At 37.6% G+C, this 21,643-nt stretch overlaps 1 protein-coding gene across 2 annotated transcripts in view; it reads right to left on the reverse strand.

Moving 5' to 3' along the window:
- Nucleotides 1–21,643, reverse strand: part of gbf1 (golgi brefeldin A resistant guanine nucleotide exchange factor 1) — a 164,048-nt gene that overhangs the window by 98,927 nt on the left and 43,478 nt on the right. For both annotated transcript variants that reach the window (XM_028467807.1, XM_028467806.1), the window contains exon 4: nucleotides 1,110–1,241. In XM_028467807.1, coding sequence (XP_028323608.1) covers nucleotides 1,110–1,241 — 132 coding nt within the window. The remainder of the gene's footprint in view (nucleotides 1–1,109; nucleotides 1,242–21,643) is intronic.

The raw sequence follows: 21,643 nt of genomic DNA on the forward strand, positions 1-21,643 counted from the left end.
CTTTATATATATATATATATATATATATATATAAATATAAAAACAATGATAAAAGCTGTGTGCTATTTTCCCATTGGTTAGTAAAGACTAAACACATGAGAAACTATGCCTCCAGTCTCCAGTGGGAGCTTCTCACACATTCTTTGGATCATGTTGCACTCGTCTTTGAAGTGGCTCTGAGCATCAGCAGCAGCTTCCCCCACTTAGCATTAGCATTAGCATGGCTAAATAAAACAAAGGAGGGGCTTAGCTAACATGCTGCTCCTCACTTTAGCTGTTGAAATAACGTGGATCATTAGTGACTTTTCATTCTTACTACTTTATAAAGTGTGTGTGTGTGTGTGTGTGTGTGTGTGTGTGTGTGTGTGTGTGTGTGTGTGTCCGTCCATCCCTCAGAAGCCGTTGGTGGTGCGGTGGCGCCGGGACAGGGATTGTGGGGATTATGGGGGGCTTGTGTCAGGTCTGTAGCCCCAGACGAGCCCCGAGTGAAGAAATATCTAAAAATAAACATTTTTATCTTGGGCCACGCAGATTCTTCTGATTTTATTATTAAGACGTCAGTAAAATAGAAAAGCCTGAATATAATTTCACCGAGACTTTATTTCATCTCAAATGTGCAAAAGCAACCAAATGATGTCATAAATTATTCAAATAAGTCAAATCCTTTCCAAATATATTAAACATTAAACCAATATATTAATGTACATGATATAATAATATTACACTTAATGTGTGTCAAGCTTCTGCTGCAGATTGGACAGTTCATGTAAAACATTTATTTATTCAACAGTATTATTATTATTTTTAAGTTTTTACTGAAGTGTATTTCATTTTATTTATTTTAACGTGAGTTTTTTTCTAACTCCTTGTTTTTCTTTTCATTCCAGGTGATTCACAGTGTGTGGATAGATTTAAAGCAGCAGCTTTAATGTTAATCACATACTGTATTAATTCAACATGGGTGAAGATGAATCACACATTATAATAACCATGGATTGGTTTAGAAACTCATTCTATTCATATCTTAGAGCAGCAGCATATTTATTTATCTCCAGACTTCTGGTTTCCTCTCATGTTCATATGTAGAAAGTTTAATAGTAAAAACTCACCTAAGAGACCATAGGAAAGGAACTTGTTGACGGAGGTCAAAGCGAGGCCTGTGATTGGTCCAGTCGTGTCCTCAGAGCGAACCACCTCCAGGAACGGTCTCAGGAAAACGTTTGGTTCAACATCAGAAATCACTGAAAGACAGTGAAGGAGAGAAACGTTCAGACACATGGAGGAGGTTCTAATCCAGACTTTATCAGTCATGTCAGTAGGTACAGACACAAATAAAGAAAAGTCAAACATAGAAATCCAGCACAGCAGCAAAGTCACAGGATTTTGTGTTTATGTCTCTAAACACTCACCACATATTTACGACTTGTTTTATAGACAATATAGTTAAAATGTATCATATTCTCCCAAAACATGTGTAGGACACATAACATTATCTGACTCTTAAAGACATTTAGAAATTAATGCTACTTTACATTTACTTTATTATTACTAGTACAGTGTCTACAGGAAGTATGTATTACTATAGAAAAGTGGGAGGGGCCAGTAGTTTTTCATGGATGGTTAAATGACGTGTTTGAAGGTGTGACATCAGGGACATTTAGATTAGTTGTGTAATATGTAGAGTGATAATTGTGTTCTCATTTATATAAAGTAATAAATTGTGAAAAAGCAACGTACCAGCATGAAGTTATGTCTTAGAAACACTATGAGACACTCACGTTTATATGGGAGCTTTAATTCCTTTCATTCAGAATCAAAGTTAAATCCTCTTTAAACTGACCTTGTAAACACTTAATTCTTAATGTAAAGTTAATTCTGAATTAAACACGCACACACACGGTTCACACGAAGCCAGCAAAAAGTGAAGCCACAGCAGAGTGTTGGCGCTCTGCTGGCCGAGACGCCACGGGGTGGCCGTGAAGCACCTTTCCTCGAGTACTCCTGTCTCACCTCCGCTACCCCCACACAGAGCACCCGGCCCACTGCAGGCACGCGACTCGCTCCGATGGACAATTCTATCAACGGTACTTTTGCAGTCCAAACAAATCCAACGTTGCACACCTTTGAACCAAAAGGAAGCCATGTTGAAAGTCTCAGCTCTGTCTGTCCCTGAACCACAGAGATATTTGAGCCACACACACACACACACACACACACACACACACACACACACACACACACACACACACACACACACACACACACACACACACACACACACACACACACACACACACACACACACACACACACACACACACACACACACAGCTTGTGTTCAGTAATGTTTGTGCTGTGAGCCCAGTACAGTGTGAGGCTTCTGGAATTCCTCCAATCCCGTGGGAATGGCATTAGTGTGGAACTGAAGGAGTGCAGCAGGTGAAACAAACACGAATGAAGATTACTCTCTCACACACACACACACACACAGTTAAATATGGTGTGTGTTTTGTTTGAAATATATAGTAAGTGGGTCTAAAATGCAGTGTTTTATTTAACTCTCACATTTTTACGCCTCCTCTCAGCTCTGTTCCCTGGTTTCTGGTTGGAATGTTGTTAAATGACAGTTTTCATTGTCGACTATACAGTGCCTACCCTAATTGAATATCACACAACGTATTTTTAAAAGGTAATTTGACTAAATAATAATAATAACTTTGTGCAGGCCCCCCAAAGTAAATGCACAGAATGACTCCAAAAATAAACAAAATAAATGGTAAATACACATGAAAACAGCAAAAAACCTGCGAAATGGCTCTAAAAAAATCTACAAAATTACAGAAAAAAACCCAAAAGGAAACTAATAATAAACAAAAAAACCAAAAATCACAACAAATGCAAAATATTATTCTTATAACACGACTACAAATAAATAACAAAAAGACACAAAACAAGAAACTGCATAATGACTCACAAAGCAAAAAATAGAAATACACAATAAATGAGCACAATATATACAAATCAACATGAATGTTGGTCATGTGACCATCAAATCAGAGACATGTTTGTGGCCCCGCCCCCTGTTGTTCATCTCTAGTGTAAGTGAAAACACACAATTCAATGTTGCCAATGTCTTTTCAAATTTGAATGCAATCATAATAATTTGAACCAAAAACACACTTTACATGAAGCTCTGCATTCATCTTCAGTCACAGTTTAACCTTAGCATTTAGCACCAGATTAGTAATAGGATTATAGCAGTTATTGGACATATTTGTCACACTTTCTAGACATTCCATTGAAAATATAGAGTAAATATGTGATATTGTCCCAAAACTTGATTTCTGATGCAGTGATTATTATATTTGTTATGTTACTAGTGAAAATCTAATAAACAATAAATGAGCATTAGACACAGAGCTAAACTACAATGACCTCATCTAAAGGATTCTCAATATTCACGAGTGGTGAAATGTGGCATTAAAAAAAATGAAACATGAGCTGTGTTTCTGTTACAGATTATCACAAAATAAAAACAATATTTCTAAATGTCGACAAAGTACAATTGCACTTTCAAGGTGTTTCCACTGAATGTTGTTTTTTGGCAGAAGCCTGGTAACCATGGTGAATTCTCATCACGTTAGACTTCTCTACAGGAAGATGGACAATATAAAACCTCGTTAGAACACTGTGCTTTACTTTATTGTTTCACTAATCATTATTAAGTCTAATGATAAGAAATATCTGGATCTCCTCTTCTGTCCACACGTACCGCGCCATGTTTACTCAGAGAGACGTGGTCATGTGACCAGGTACGTCACATCCTGTGACGTGTATTTGCAGAACAAAAATGTTTCCGTAACGTTTTTACAACACATTTCAAAATTGTAACATCTGAAATTCCTCCTCATGAAAACGCAAAAAACTTTTAGCGATATTTCAGTGTTTTTTTCAAAATTCAGGTGTTTCCATTATAAGTTTTTATTGAACTATTTCAATTTTGTGCATTTCAAGGGTAATGGAAACAGCTTGAGATCAGGTTGTTTCTTTCATTCCCACATGCAGTTATGGGCCAATGAAAATTGTTTTTAAAAAAAGTATTATTTTCATATTTCCAGAGCGTGTGAACCTAGAACCAATGCATATCTGTGACTAATCATTAGTGATGTGAACACTCTATGTTCATAGCTCTAAGCTGATCACATTACAGGGAGCTGAGACATATGCGAAGTAGTTTGCTGAACATGTTCCAGACCCAAACACACTGACTTTGTGACTATTTAGAGGAGCTGACATGTCCACCAGATAGGATGTATAGCAGATCTGTTTCTATATTCTGAGAGAGTGGGTGGAGCTTATTACTATACCATATTTACCTTTCTCTGTGATGGAGTTACAGACATATTGGAAGATGAACATGGAAGATAACTAAGGACACTAAATTGGCCGTATCTCAAAAAGTATTAATCTAATCAAACAAAAAAAAAAACCAATGTGACTATTGAATAATCACAAAACAATTGGTAAAAATGTCAGACTTTTTGGAGACCAAAGTGTGTTGAAATGTCATGGAATGAGCCAATAACAGGGAGAGTATGCTTTCATGGGTTCTTCTGTCCAAACTTTTAAAGGGTTTTTTGGTCCCATCACGTTACAGTGTGAAGAAACATCAACGGGAAGACGATGGGAGCTCAAATGAATCTGTCAATATCACCTGATGAAGACTTCATCACAGGCGATCACCCTCTAAATGCTCCGGCTACGTTTCCAAAGACCACAGATTGGAAAACTCAATTGTGTAGTATTGATCTGAGGGGAGGGGCCTCTCTGAGGCCAGCAGCGCTCCCATTAGACAAAGTCTGAACACACACTCCAACTCAATCTCTGGGGATTTTCAGGTGAAGTGAAATAAATAAGCACCTGACAGGTGAAGCAAAGCAATCACCTTTTAACTGTGTTGACCTCGGGCTGATATTGAGCAAAAAGACATGATAATACGTAGGATTAAAGTGGCTCAAAGAGCAGCGACCGTAGACACCCCAGGACCTGGTTCTACCAAACCCAGCTTTTATTTTTAGGACAATCGTGCTTTTAAGAAGCGTTTGTGAATGAGAACGAGTGGATGATTCAATCCACCGTAGAAGATCCAGCCCTGTGTGGATTACCTCTCCAAAGAAAGGGGGAGGGGCCGGAGCGGACCAATGCCCCCCAGGAGAGGCCGACAGTCTGAGAGCAGCAGCTTTAACACATGCACATCTATTGGCAGCGGAGCAGAAAAGGCTTAGAAAGAGACAGAGGAAAACAAGGAGTGAAACACAAACACTATCGACAGCCAATTAGACTACGGCTGCTCCACAGTATAGAGCCTCATCCCCACAGACTCTTTACCATCTCTGTGGACATATTTCTGCACATCCTCAACTTATATGAAGAGGAAACACGAATCTCAACCTCCAGCTCTGAAACAAAGTATAAACTCTTGTCCGTCTCACACACATTGGAAAAAACATAACTTTGTTCATCAAATTAACCCTCGTAGCATCTTTGTGGCCAAAAGTGACATTTTGACTGTTTTTATTTGTTTGCCTCTCAATATTCCGGTCATGTTTAAGGCTAGTTGTATGAAATGTTGACACTATTGTGTTTTAATTCTTATTTGCTTAATACCAAAGTCATGTGTTACTGCATTAGTAAAAAAAAATTGTTGACTTTGGTATAAAAGCATGAAATTTGGTACAGATACTCTCTAAGGGCCTCTATTTTGGAAAAAGGCGTTGGCCACTCAAAAATTCAAAATGGCCACCACTGTTATTCAATGATTATTATATAACCAAAAAATCAAGCCAAACGAGGAATCAGCAGAAAGGTGTGGTCCTCCCAAGGCCACAGAAGTTTGGTGTTTTCCTGCACCAGGGGTAACCTCATAAGTATGAGCAAAAGGGAGCGACTTTGATACTGCTTTCTCCCATTGACTGAGGTTACCCCTGATGCAGGAAAACACCAAACTGCCGCGTCCTTTGCGGGCACAATTTGGCCTTTAGCCGAAAACAAACCGCATATTCGGACTCGGGGGAATAAAATAAAACATTTTCTTAACAAAATAAGCAATTTTTTGGCACCGTGACTGAGTGTTTCACCTTAGTGGGCACAGTTCTAACTCTGCCAGGGAGGGATGCACATATTCAGTCTGAATATGTGCATCAGGCTGGTGATGCATCAGGCTGGTGGTAGCTCCTTTTTCTAGAAACAAACATTTAAAAGTCCAGTTTGATGCTATTTTTCACCCATCTCCGTTTGTTCTAAGAACCTTAACTCACTCAGTGCCATTGACGAGATAACTCGTCATTTGCGTTTTTTTACGGGGATTCCTAAAAACACCCTGGTGGAGGTCCCTCATCAATATCTAAGCTGTGTGGTGTTGTAGTGATCAACTGTGCCCTGAAGATGGCAGCAGTGCACCTTTAGATGTGAGATTAGCCACTGACGCTACCCTGCAAAGCAGGAAGAAGCAGGAACGTGTGAGATTATGGAGCTACAGAGTGATATTGTGACGTATCCAGCAGCTCACAACTCCACATACTAATACAGAACGTGTGGACCTGAGTAGATTATTGATAATGTTTAGATGGTGAAATAAAACCATCAACTAACCAGGCAAAACGGGTCATCGCTGCATGTCGGGAGGAAGGGGGAGGAGGGGTGGTGTGGAGGGGGGTACAAAATACCCCCAGCCTGTGAGCCAGGTAGCTAAATAATAGGTGACATGTAGGAGGTAGCAGCGCACCTTTGGATGAGAGATCATCCATGCTCAGCAGAGCTCAGAGGGAGAGGAGGAAAGGTGTTTATGAGACGCTACGTACGAGAGTTGACGTTCCTAGCAGCGCACACTCAACCAGAGCATGTGTGGAACTCATGGATACTGTGGCGATGGTAAAATAAAACCATGAAAAAACGGGGCAAGCAGTGACACTCTGCATGTCGGGGAGGAAGAGGAAGTTGCGTGTGTACAGACTGACAGGAGAGAAAGTTGGAGGAACGCCAAAATACAGTAAGAAATACATTAAACTCTGAACCAGATAGATAAATAATAAAAATTTTGCCATCAAAAGCCTGGTGTCAGTGTTTTTGTTTTTATGTAAGGAAACAATGTTCAGATGTTAGAGTTGTCACTAAAGCAAAAAAAATAGCTTTAAAGTCACTAACAGGGTTTTTTCTTTACAAAAAGGCTTTTTTCTCAGCTTTTTGCTCTAAAACTGGATTTGTGTAAAACTTGCTCTATTTAACGGCTGATTACAAAAGAATGAAACGAGTCAGAAACAAATTTTTCTGATGAAAGTAGAGGCTTCAATCTTTCAGAATCTGGTGTCAGATTTCAGATAGTCATAGTAGAAAATATTCTGTGGGTCTTTAAAATCAGTCAAAATGCTCAAAAACGGCTGGTACTGAGGGGGTAGAAAATCTGAAAATGGCTGGAACTGAATGAGTTAATGACATAGTATTTGAGGTTTATTTTCCCAAACTCACCTGTTTTCTGGAGTTTTAGCCTCTCCACTCCTAAAAACAGGCCATTTGTTGGGCTTTCGTGCATATGTGGACATAAATGTTTATCACATCAACAGTAAATCATTAACAGTCACTTTCTCCTCCTCATCTCTTCTGACCACAGGAATATTCCATTTAAGGCTTCGCGTTGGGTCATAAAGACATCAGATCATCCCATAAAGGAGATATACTGTAAGGTGGTGTAACGGCTACTAAAAGTGAAACTGATTGTGAGCGGTCCTCGGTTTATCCATATACTGGATTATCTATATACTGAATGTAAAAATATTCATTGTCATATTAAATGTAATATAAACCTGCTTTTCCTATGTTTGTTTTACCTGTGAGGTAGTTTGAGAGGGAGGAGCTCACATTCTTATAGAGTAGGAGGCGCCAGGATTGTCAGGAGGAGGAGTTTCCACCTTATGACGTATTATTAGGGGAGAAAACCAACTGTCCTGTTTGGAGCTGAACTTTTTACAAAATGTAGAATAACAAGGGAGGGAGAAAACAGAACTTTTTACACTTTGTCCCTCTGAATGAGGCTAAAGGAATGTATATCACTGTAGCTCAATCATTATAAAATAACTTTTTTTATAATACTGCCACAAAAATGTTAAAATGACACAAAGATGACCCGGAATAAAGTGAACTCTGAAAGGGAAAATGTTGTTCATTTACAAGTCACAGCATTAAGTAACAGTTATCTTAATGTAGCTGCACAGGGTTGGGGGTCAACTACATTTTTCAATTACAATTACCCATGTTCAATAACAACTCAATTATGATTACAGTGACCAGCATTTTTTCCAATTACAATTAAGATTTCAATTATTACTTTCCTCTGAAATATAATTACAACTATGTCCTCAATTACTATAGTTCAAATTCAATTAATCACAATTACTGATCCTTTGATAAATAAGCCTTATTAAACGTAACCTCTCTCTTGTGTTAGCTTTCTGTTAGCATCTCTAATGCTAACGTTTGACCCATGTCTATAATCAGCTGTAAAATACATTAATATGATCTTTCATCAGGTGCTCCTCAGCCTTACTCAACCACGTTTTATTAAATGTAAAGAATTGTGTTGATCAATTAGCAGGCGTAAGCTTCTAACCTGTGGATGGATATTCGTCATTGGTTAAGTTAGTTATTGATCATTTTATGAGTTTGTTCCTGTTCATTAATGCTGTTATTCTCTACCACAGAAAATCTGAATAAACCTTTCATTCCAGTTCTACACGTGCAAAAAGCACATCTTTATTTTGCTCCACCTCAGATGTGACCATGATGATTTTCATCTTGGAAAAGTTTATTTCTTTGTCAGTGTTTGTTTGATCTCAGTGGGTGGGACCTCCCAAACCAGAAATATTTAAGGGCGTAACATTTTAATGATCAAGTTCAGCCGCTGATCATTGGTACGCTGGGATTGGTCAGACACCAGTGTTTGATAATCACACATTGGGCTGTCCTATAACACAATGTAAACACATCTGAACCCGTTGATTCAAAGGTTGATAAATGAGGGTCTGTGTGTCTAAATAAAGTCATCAAAGACTAAAACCATGGTTGTTTCTTTTCTTTTTTCTGAAAACAGCACTTGATCGTGACAGCATTACCTGGAAATAAAACATATGTATGGTACATATCTAGGACCGATCACACATCCCCCTCAGTAAATACCTGGTAAAAGGTAACTAAAGAAGAAAAGTAGGGCTGAATCTGTTATTTTGAGTAAAGCAGAAGCCGTAGACTCACACGTATTGATCTGGACCCTATCAGAGATTAAGACACATGGTCCTTGGTAGAAAAAGCAAAGAGAAAGAGGAAGCTTTAATAAGACCAGTAAGGACTGGTTAGTAATGTCTGTCAGGAGAAGTTCTCTCTTCTGTTCTGGCCTTGGTCCTTGTATTCCCTTGATTCTGATGAATTCAATTGACACTTGTAGAAGAAGCAATTAGGAGAGAACAATTCTATGGTATTTTAAAGATGCAACCAACAATGATTCTGTGCAACTTAATCACACCTCCTGAAAGCCCACGAGAAATGATTTTATTTTCCACCACAGAAAGTGAAAACAAGCATGTTCTTATGGGTTACAATAAATATAGTTAGGATATAGAGTAAAGAAGACCTCCAACAGACACAAGAAGTTAAACAACCACAACTAACCTCTAGCCCCTGATTTGAAATAAAACAATAGTCAATATTAACATCCACTGAATGAGAAAATAAAGTGTGAGTAAAGTGTGTGTGAGGGAGAGAAAAAGCTGCACACCCACGGCGGTGTGTGTGTGTAGTCTGGTGAAGCTGTGGTGAGGAGAGGATGCTGAGCACACTATGGACGTACTGCTTTAGTGATGTTTGACCATTAAACTCTGGTGTCGCATTGATGGAAGGAGCATCAGACCAGAATCAGCTGATCAGACGCGTAATTTACCCAGCGATGGCACAATATGAGAGTGTACTGACTCAGCACTATTCAGGAGGTCAGACCTGCTGGATGATGGTCAGTAGATCATCTTCAAATGGTGCTGATCCACTGATTGACAGACTGTTGTTGCTGTATTAACTCAGATCAATGACGTCAACAGATCAATAAGAAGGTTTCTGTCCAAATCTGCCTGTTTTTCATGAACTGATCAGAGCAAAGTTACAGGACCTGATGGAGCAGCCACATTAAATTAAAAATATTATTAGGTCTTAAAGTTGGTTAAAAAAATAAAAAATAAATACAAATATATATATATATATTTTTTTTTGTTTATTTAGTTTTCTATATTATTAAATGTAATTTAGTGCTTCTGTGCACTCATGTCTCCACATTAAACGAGCAACAAGCTAATTTAAATAGTGCACGTGCACTAATCATTGCTGCAATCTTAGTTAATTCCTAGTAGTAGGTGAGGAAACTACGTCACCAAAGGATTAAGGGACGCACCTGGTTTACCAGCCTTTATTTCAGATCTTAGTGAATCCGCCCCAAAGTATTTTAAAGTTATTGGTGAAGATCAGCTTCTTAACTTTAGTTATTAACCTTTATTTCCATCCAAGTAATAACATTTATAACACAGACCAAGTACAGTCCAGAGGATCTCTGTGCGCTGACAGACTCTGAAACCAGATGATATTGATACGCAGCCATGTGAGGCCTACACGTAACTACAGTGTGGACATGACACAGTAACATAAAACACACCTACTCCGTCTCAACCTTTCTTAAAAAACACTTGAATGCTGGGATATATTAAATACAGACGCTCCGTGGGTCCATGGCCAGTTGGCCGTTTACAGACCAGCGTCATCACAACATCCTGTTTAGGTCGAAAATGTACTTTTGGGCCATTTTCAGCAGAAACCTTTTCGGTGGCCGGAATTACAGTCGATCACTATTATTTATCATGTTTGGTGGGATTTTAGGAAGTTTAATAGCAGTGAAGTATCTAAACAGGGAAAGATGTGGAAACTGAAAAGTGTAATGTGAGGAAACCCAAAAATTATATTTGGGAAATTTTGAAACTATAAATCAGAGGCGACACTAACCTAAACCTTGGCTTTTCAAAACAAATAATTAGGAGTAAGATTAAGTTAGAAATGTAGGAGGAATAAGATTTTGATGAATAACACCGACCTACAGTAATCTGATAGAAATACAGTATCTGTATCTGCTGGACTGGAGCAAACACTTGGAGTTCAAACAAACAATAACTGAAAATACAGAAGGTTTTCAGAGTTTTATGTCAACATATTTCTATACCTTAACATCAGGTATAATAACATTTCAAATCTTCCATTTTTTGCATCTTATTTTTTCTTAAAAAAGTATAATTTGTGTTTTTATGACAATAATGGCATAAAAACATATAATGTATAAAAATATAATGAAAACCTTATATTTATGGTTAGGTCTGAAGTCTGTAGGACAGTTTTGTGAAGGGTGCTGTTTTGGTACCTAAGCTTTCTAAAGGTAAAGCGTTTCAGTTTACAGAGCCAGGATGACTTTGATAGATTTTCAGATTAATAATCAGCAGTACATTTCTAGTTCATACTTTGACTGTTCCTTTGATCAGGAAGCAGTTTGTAGGATGAAGTGGGAGCGTTGCACAGCCTGAGCGTGCACCTGTTCTCCTGGACATTAAATGTTATTAAATATGCTGCATGCTTTGCACACAGACCACATTATTCCAGCAATAGGCTGGAGCGGCCCAAACGTCTGCTCTGTGATGGATGGGAATATTTCACGCTCTTAGCGGATGTTTCATCATGCTGCATTAATGCTGTGCTACACACTGACAAAGTCCTACTACAGAAATGGGCCACATGATCAACATTCATGTCAGCATTTAGAATAATGACCAATGTGAGCATTAATACAGAAAAGAACAAAAGGTTCTTGTCTGTGTAGTCCTTTTGTGTGGCTTTTCTTGTTTTGTTTTTAGACGTCGTGTGTTTTTGAAGTGTATTAGTAAATTTTCTCGTCAATGAGGTGAATTTTTGTTGTCTTTTTTATGTTTTTCATGGTATGTGTGTTTTTGTTATAGTTTTTCTGTTCTTGTTGTCATTCAGTGTATTTTTCTGTCATTTTTGTGTAATTTTGTGTCTTTGAAGTCCTTTTGTATATGTTGTTGTTTTTGTTGTCATTTTGTGTGTTTTATGTATTATTTTAAAAAAAATCTTTTTTTAGATTTTTTTTGTGTTACTTTTTGTATTTTTCTTGACACTTTGTGCATTTTGTTGTTTTTTTCTGTGTTTCTGGAGTTTGTGTGTTATGTTGTTCTTTATACAACTTCCAACGTCATCAATTACCATTTTGTTTTGGGGATCGCAGAAAATTAGACTGAGGGCCACATGTGGCCCCCGGGCCACCAGTTGCCTATGTAAGTCCTATGTAGGTCTGTATTGCCTGGCATCTGGCGATGCGATTCATATCCCGATACATACAGTAGGTCACGATACGATATGATATATCCTGAGTATGAGGCAATTATTGCAATTTTTTTATATAAATATATATGACTTAAGAAACAACTAATGTGTAAATGTGTACATTTTCATGAGAACATTATGTGTGAAATGTATTTTATTGGCATATTTTACACTGAAAACAATGGCTTTAACATGCCATGTGCCAACAACTTAAAATAAAACAATAACATCTGCCTGTGGCTTTAAAATCAACGTAACTTTAGTGCAACATGACTGAGTATATGTCTCTAGAACAACAAATAAATGCAGAAAGTAAGTATTTTCTTTTTAGATTTTAATGAATAAACACAAGCTGGTCAACTTGCCCAGGTTTCAGCACTTCTCTGTGCAGTTATAACGTCTCCTGCAGTAGAAAATACTTTCCTGGTTAAATAAAGGTTATTTATTTATTCATTTAAAAAACTAAATAAATAAACTGAAATGGATGCATTTAGAATCGATCCGAGAATTGTGCGACGTAATATCACGACATATCGGTGAATGGATTTTTTTCAACACCACTAATGTGGAGTAAAGAATGAAATACTGCAGTTGTTTATTAGGCGTCTTGTTAATTGTTTATTAATGCTGAGCACGTCAAGGCCATAATTATAAGTTCATTCATAATAAATAAAGTTCAGAGAAAGTGCTTCAACCACAGAAATGCAAAGTGTGTGAGTGTCTCACATCTAGGAGTGACTTTTTGATTTTTGTTTATCTACAAAGGCAATAGATCAATATTGCCACTGATAGATAAAGCTGTAACTATCAATTATTTTTATAATAGATTAATGGGTCAATAAATTAATCAATTAATCAGATTTTTTTTAAAACAGTTTATCTGTAAAGCACATTTAAACCCTGCTTAAGCTGATTAAAGTGAAATAAAAGTGTCTCACACGCACAAACGCTTGCGCACGCTAGTCACACACACTCATGGTGAGCGCACACACAAATATTTGTGAGCGCACACAAACACTTGTGGTGCACGCACACACACTCATGGTGAGCGCACACACAAATATTTGTGGGCACACACAAACACTTTGCGTAAACACAAACAAACACTGAGCGCGCACACACAAACACTTATCATGCTCGCACACACAAACACTCATTGTGCCCGCACACCCAAACACTTTGCGTACACACAAACACTGAGCGCGCACACACAAACACTCATGAGCGCACAAACACAAACACTGACAAACACAAACACTGAGCGCGCACACACAAACACTCGAAGAGCGCGCACACAAACAATCTGAGCGCACACACACTCGTGGTGCAGGCACACACGAACACTGCGTCTCAGCGTAACGGTCAGGGACATAAATCGCACAACGTAAAAAAAATCAATACTGAATTAATTATAGTTGATTTTTATCAATTTTATTGATTTTTTTGTCCTTTAACGGTTACATTTTGGATCTTAATGCACTAAATTGAATGTTGTATGTAATTGTACATTAAACAGTATTTTAGAATTTAGTTGGTAATGTGAGGAACTTGATTCTAGAATGTATTTGGGCTTTCTAAAGCACTGACAGTTCTCCACCTGCTCGTATGAGTGGAGCCTCCTAATGACAATCACAGGGTTTCTTCTGTTTACAGTGAGGTGCCCTTCAGATGAGGCAGCCTCAGATTATCACCTCTATTTCAAGAAAAACAAACAGTGCAGAGCAAGACGCCGTTTTCCATCCCATCCTTGAACTGTGCCAATGTCACAGTGTCTCCTGGTTAAGATGCTGACAGTGGAAGAACAGACTGAGGTGAAGGAGACGCCATTAGGAAAGGTTGTTGGTTATTAGGGTTTGAGGTTGGCCTTTTAAATCTAAATCAGAATTTTAGAGGAAGAAACAACAGTTAATGTTACTGTACTATACTTGTGATTATCTGTATTATATTTGTACATTTGTATTTTTTTTCTAATGGAGGTGTGCACTTGTATTTAATCACTATTTACTTAACAGTATTTTATAATAATAATAATAATAATAATACATATTCAACTCTATTTTTTTCAAATTTTGGTCTGTGAATTATTCTTACCAGTGACTCTTTTCTTTGTTGAATCTTTCTTAAAGATAATGTTTATTTAATTTAGTTGAATTCAGTAATGTTGTGAATGTTAAGATTTATTATAATATTGGGGAAATGTTTAGAGAGAATGATTGTTTTCCTTCAGTTGCAGCTGCCAAATATTTGTTTCGACCAGCAGAGGGCGCTTTTACAGATATTCACGTAAAATTACAGATACTATTTTGGTGCTAAAGAGGTAATGAATCATTTATGAACATGTTTAAGAGTAGAAGGCGGCCACAAAAAGAGTAGTAGGTGATTCCGCCCACCGCCTACGCTTCTGGACATCCCTGACTAAAGCTTCTTCTAAGCAGAGGTCGAGACGGAGCACTGATTGACAACAAAGAAAAGTTCACTCTAAAGTGAGATTTATGTTTGTGTCAAGTCAACGCTGTAGCTATGTGTAGCAGCTAGCTCTCTGTGTCAACATGAACTCAACACGCGTGGCTCCAAAAAAAAAAAAAACCCCAAAAAAATATACATCAGCAGCACGAATCAGGTTTCAGTTTGTCATTTTGAGAATTTTTTATCTACCATTTATTACCAGTCAAAAGGTTCCAATGTTAAATCAGTGGTCCCCAACCTTTTCAAGCCCAAGATCCCTGACCTCCACTTTGGTGATGGCAAGATTTACTCAATGAAGTGTAACAAAAAACAGATTTTACTTCCACTTTTACATTTTTTATTCAGGCTAACTTTATTTGAATTACATGAAATGCTTTAGTCCAACATTCAAAACTAAGCCAAAATGCTATCTGTAACTAGCATATTAAACTGGATGTATCATTTGATCCTATTGGTCAATTTAATGTCTGTTACACTGAAAAAATACAAGGACTGGATCCACAGAAACATTAATCAGCCATAATGTATTTGTGTTATTTATTTATTTTGTGATTATTATACGATTCCTATGTTTCATTTGTAGTGGTTTTGTTCAGGCATCTAAATGGGCAGCTATTGTTTTTTACACCGTTGTGTTCGGCCGCTAAGGGGTCCTGACCGCGGAATGTACGAGTGATAATATTCACTGTTACCCTAGATTTGCACTGGATGCGTAACTGCTGCTAAACAGCAACACAGCTGATAGGTTTCCATTAAAGTCAATGTGTTCATTTCCACCGCATGGTAATCTGCTAAGCACAGCACCGTAACTGCTGAGTCATGCTGCTGCCCTCTGCAGCAAATACGCAGCACTTCTATTTCTGCTGGAGCTGTGCTGCAGTAAGTTACCAAAAATAACACAGAATAAAATATCTGGATTATTTTCAAAATAAAATACGTGTTCAAGGGGGAAAGCACTGACCTCCAGGACCTCCAACAGGCCCATTTTGGACTCTACCTGAAAACCAAGCACATATTCGGACTCGGGGGGACCAGACCTTCCTGTTGATACCATGGCTGGCCCGATCCGAGCACTTTTAAAATCATATTTCACATATAAATATTGCATTTATTCATGGTTGAATCGCACATATGTATCACACGATTACACGTGAATTAGTGAGATCTCCTGAGTCGTTGCTGCAACAGATGGTGGTGGGAATTGATGGACTGCAGATTGTGCTGAAGTCACTCAGCGGAGCAGTTTTGGTGCAGATACACATCCAGTGGAAATCCAGGGTCACACCCCGCAAATGTTGGGCTCTCATGAGGAAAATATCTGATCACATGGTTTATCCTTTACATCAGTGAACTAATGAACAGTTTATCACTGTGTGCTCTCTGACCAGAGCTACTGTGTGGATGAGGTGTTCCAGCAACCACACACTTCCATACACAGGAGAAGATCTACAGGGAATGTTTCTACCAGTCGATCACGATCGACGGGTTGGAGACCACTGTGTTTAAGGTACACATCTCTAACCTGTGCATCAGCCTGCGTGCTTCACCTAACATTAGCTTCTTATCGTTGTTTGGAAATGATGTAATGAACTCAGGGTAGATATAACAGCGCAAACTGAGGACATGACGGTGCAAAATGTGTGTATGTACAATATTCATTCCCATCTGTTTCACCTGCTGCACTCCTTCACTTCTCCGCTGATGGTATTCCCACGGTGGAGCAGGAATTCCTAAAGCTTCACACTTTACACTCACAGCAGAAACATTACTGAATAAAACCAGCTCAAGTTGGGTTTGATCATCAATGGAAGAACTTCTCAAGTACACCATGACTACACTGATGAAGGACTTGTTCTATGAATCTGTGAGAACCACATTTATTTATTCATCTGAATAATATCCACTGTTATCCAGGAACGTTTATTATTATTATTATAGTCATCTTAAAGATGGAAATCCTTGTTTTAAACACTAATAAAATGAGTTCAAAGTGACCAAAAATGGTGGAAAATGTGGTGAAATGGAATTTTAAAAACCATAAAAATTGGTTAAAAGTTTAAAAGTTGCAAATTATAAAGTGGCCAAAGAGGGAGAAAAAAAATGGTGAAAAGGGTTCAACAGAGAACGTCTAAAGTCTGGAATCATCACATCCTCAAAGATGAAGAGAACAAGGTACAATCATGTGTTTACTGTAAACAGTACCTGTCATACCACAGCAGTACGACTTCAATGATGCAGCATCACCAGGCAATCTTAGATTTAGGTAAATCAAACAGTTATAATCCAGTAGATGCGGTAACTCACTTTAGAAAGGGTTTATAAGTGCTGAACATGTCTGCAAAGTGAAAAAATGTAAAATGTGACGTAGAAGTATCAGAAATGGGAGTAATGTAGCAAAAATGCATTAAAAGGAGCAAAAATATGGCGAGAAAAAGTGATGAAAATAGGTTAAAATGTGGTTAGTTTGGTGGAGTTGCAGAAAAATGGTAAAAATAAGCAAAAATGGTCTCAAATTGTTCAAAAATATTCTTCGTTTCTTGAAGGCATCTGGCAACCCTCTCCCAGTGTCTCACGATCTCAAATGGGGTCCTGACTCCAAGGTTGAGAACCCCTGGTCTAAAGGAGGTGTACAGTATATACATATTTAGGATCCATTGGTGTGATTTGATACATGTTTTATGTCCTGAGCTGATTCTACAAACTGTGCTGATGGAAACTACAGATGTAAGTCTTCATGTGTAATTCACTTACTTTAAATCAATCATGATGTTTAGGATTAAAGGTGTGTTTACACTAAATATATACAATATTTGCTTTAAAGCCAGTGAGCAGCGACAGCTAATCCTCTGTGTATTTAGACAATCAGAGCATTTAGGAGGACTGGATTAGTCTGAGGTCACCTAATGAGAGGGATTAATACTGCTGTTGGCTGCTTTAGCTCAACATAACTAAAGCAGTGACTCAGCAAAGCCTGTAGCCATCAGGGTGGACATGACCCTAACTGTTAAACTGTACAACTGTAATCACAGTGTTTGCTTCCACATTAAAAAATTATGTTCAGGGTCAATGAACAGAAAAATGTAATATTAGGGTCCAATATGACACTGAAATGCCTCACAAGCATGTTTTAGGACAATATCACACATTTACACACTATTTTTCACTAGAAATAAGATGATGGAATGTCTACAACACTTTGAACTTTGATAAATTGCTAAAGATTCAGAATTTTGTTCAGATTTGTGCTTTTTCCTTCACAAAACATTTAATTTTTTTATTCCGGCCCACTTGATTTCAAACGGAGTCACATGTGGCCCTTGATCTGGAATGTTTGAAACCTCTGGTCTAGAGAGTGAGACAAACAAACAAATACGTCCAATTCAAACCATCAACATCTCTTGTGATGTGTTACAGTTGAACTATTGAACATAATTCACGTTCTAACACTGAAAAAGCAATCTGAGCCCCCACATGCATGTTTTAGGACAATGTCACACATTTACACACTACTTTACAGCAGAAAACAGCTGAAAGTGAGACAAATGAACCAATATGTCTAAATTTTAGCTTCTACAACAGATTCTGACTGAGTTTAGTAGTTTAACAAGGTCTGATGGTGCGTTCACTGACACCTAGTACCCAGGAGTTTACATGCTATGCATGTGTCAGCATAATTAAATGTTTTTTGTTGTTGTTAAAAACATGATTAAAAAAATCCTTTTGGACATTTTCAATGTTTTTCTTCCACCCATATTATTTTCTTACAGAGGAGTTTACATCATGTTTCAACACTATTGGAGTTTGCTTGTGCTTCTGATGTGAAACATATTGAAGTGTTTTTTCTAAACTCAGGGGTTTCTATGACCAGTTTTTAATGAACTATTTCCAGTAGTAATGGAAACAGCTGGTGATAGGCTGCTCTTTTAATAAACCATTTTGTAATATTTCATTTCTAACTTCTGATGCCAGGTTTATTCTCACTGGGACACTGACCAACAGACAAAGGCCACAACTGTCACAAACGACTCCCCTGTGGGCGTGCACGACTGCACGTGCACTGCAGCTTCTTCTACTAAAGAGAATGACAGTAAATACAGCCTGGAGAGATAAAAGGTGGTCAACCACGCTCTGTGGCTTCCATGAAATCTAAGTTTTCTTGTTTTCCTTCATGTGTCAGCTACTTCCTTAGTTTCCCTTCCACTGGTGTATGAAGTGCACTTCCTGTTTGTCATAAAGCATCTCTCAGCACATCATTTAGTCAAACTTGAGAAGCAAAGAGAAAAAAGTTGAACACAAACACTTTGACAGAGGGTCTAGAGCGTCCGATGGGGATCCTGTTAGAAGCGGCAGTAACTCTAAACCTAGCGTTAGCATCACATACTGAGAGCTGCTAACGCTGGACAGCTGAACAAATGGGAAGGAATCCAGTGGCCACTCACCACTGTTTATTCCACACTATGAACTTTTAGTAAACATTATTTCAATTCAACTTTATTTATGTAGCGCAAAAAACAACAAAGTCATCTCAAAGCGCGGAACATATTATAAAGTCCATCATAAGAAATAAAAAACTCAACAAGATCCACATGAACATACATTTAGTGACAGTGGGAAGAAAAAACTCCCTCTTTTTTATAGGAAGAAATCTCTGTTAGAACCAGGTTCAGAGGTGGAGAACATCTGGTTCCTCTGGTTCCACTGGTTGTGGTTAGTGAACAGAAGGACCAACAGAACAGAATAGAAGGATAGACCACCAGAATGTTCTAGACTAGTTTCAATGCTTTGCTCTCAGAAACACATTCCCCAGAGTGAAGTCTGCTCCTGCTCAGTCTGCTAGCATCCACATGACAACACATAAACAGCTTCTCAGGCATTAGCTCCGCCCTGTTTGACTCATTCTGAAGTCTTTACAGCATATGTGTCAAACTCAAGGCCCGGGGGCCAAATCTGGGGCTGTAGACCAGTGGTTCTCAACTGGTCTCACCCACATTTTTCCACTTTCTTTTGGAACTCAACCACCCAAATTTAGTTTGTTTTTTAAAGAATAGCTGTTAAAAACACACAGATATAATATTTTTTAAACATAAATCTTTTTTTTTCTGTGCAATGTGCATTTCACAGCATGCCTGTCAAAAAGTTTTTAAGTCCAACATGAAAGACATTAAGTATTTATTTGTTTTTGACCAGCTGTCTGCAACTCACTTTTGGGTCCCGACCCACCAGTTAACAATCACTGCTTTAGACCTTCAACTCAGCCCACAGGAGAAAGTACAAAAAGAGGGAATAACATGAATTATTGTGTAAATGACCAAAGAAATCAGTTGTAAATTACTCAGTTCATCTAAATACACATTATTTGGAGGATTTTCCCACGCTTCTATCACATGACTGCAGTCATTTTAAATCTCAAATTGTTCAAAGAATGATTGAAGAAAGATTTCCCCAAATGAAATAAAAATTGGTCAGAAAAATCAAAGAAATTTAAAAGAGAACATCCTGCAGAGACTGATATCTGTCACTTATTACCAGGCTATTGTGGGCAACGTACATACTTTATGTATCATTTATACCTTCAAGTGCACATTTGAGGAAATTAATGTTATAATTGGTGGTTTTCTGTCTAAAATCTGTGGCCCATTTGAGATCAAACTACTTTTATTTGACCCCAGATCTAAAATTAGTTTGAACAAATTGTGTGTAAATTTGTGATATTTTAACAAAACATGAATGTAAGGAAATATTCAGTGATATATTGCAATGTGCGCTGGATTTTGGAACGATCCGAGCATTAATACATTTTTGTTGTCATTTTGTGTGTTTTTCTGTCATTTTCTTGATTTACGCATTTTTGGAGTAATTTTTTAAAATGTTTGTTTTGTAAAATTTTTTGTCATTGTGTAATATTGTTTGCATTTTGTAATGTGTTGTTTTGTTGTTTTAGCTGGTGAATAATGAAACATTACTGCTGCTGTTTGAATCGACAGGATGCAGAAAGTCATTGTTGCCAGATTGGACTGTTTTTCCGTGAAGAAATTTGAGGGTTATTGTTTATGTTTAGACTTTAAAACGTAATGTGTATCTGCAACACTGCTGGTTGCACAAATCCTACATTACCCATGAACACTATGTTGTGACGTGTCATACAACAATTGGCTACGTGCTTACGTTAGCGTGATTGTTATGGTTTGGTATCGGAGAAGACAAATGAAACGCTGCAAAACTACCAATAGGAGCTGAAATTAAGTTGTAAAATTAGTTAGAAAAAAGAAACAATGTTTATCAGGTGTTGAAAAACCTGAACTCTATAAAAGGAAGGCTGCTGCTGACTCAGGGGAAAATGTAGATGATAGAGGATCTGAAAAGAAGAAGAAATTGAAGAGTTTTATTACTAAATGGATGTCAGGTCATGAGTATTTCAGCATTTGTTCACCTTTAAAATGTGGGTAATGGGATTTGTTTACATTTGAAAAGCATGTATGTTAGTAAAATATGTTTTCTCTACAGTACATTACAGTACATACTAGTACTTATTACTTCTAATCTTTCTAGGGATTAAATTTTCATCTGAGTGAAGTTTGTTTATTAAGTTATGAGAATATACTTTATAAAAGGTTCACTTCTCCAACACGCCCACAGTTCCATATTACACCTTTTAGGCATTGTTACAATATTGTTTTTAAATTAAATGTTTATATTTTTATCATTT

Source organism: Gouania willdenowi, chromosome 15, assembly GCF_900634775.1.
Source record: "Gouania willdenowi chromosome 15, fGouWil2.1, whole genome shotgun sequence".
Classification (NCBI taxonomy): Eukaryota; Metazoa; Chordata; class Actinopteri; order Blenniiformes; family Gobiesocidae; genus Gouania; species Gouania willdenowi.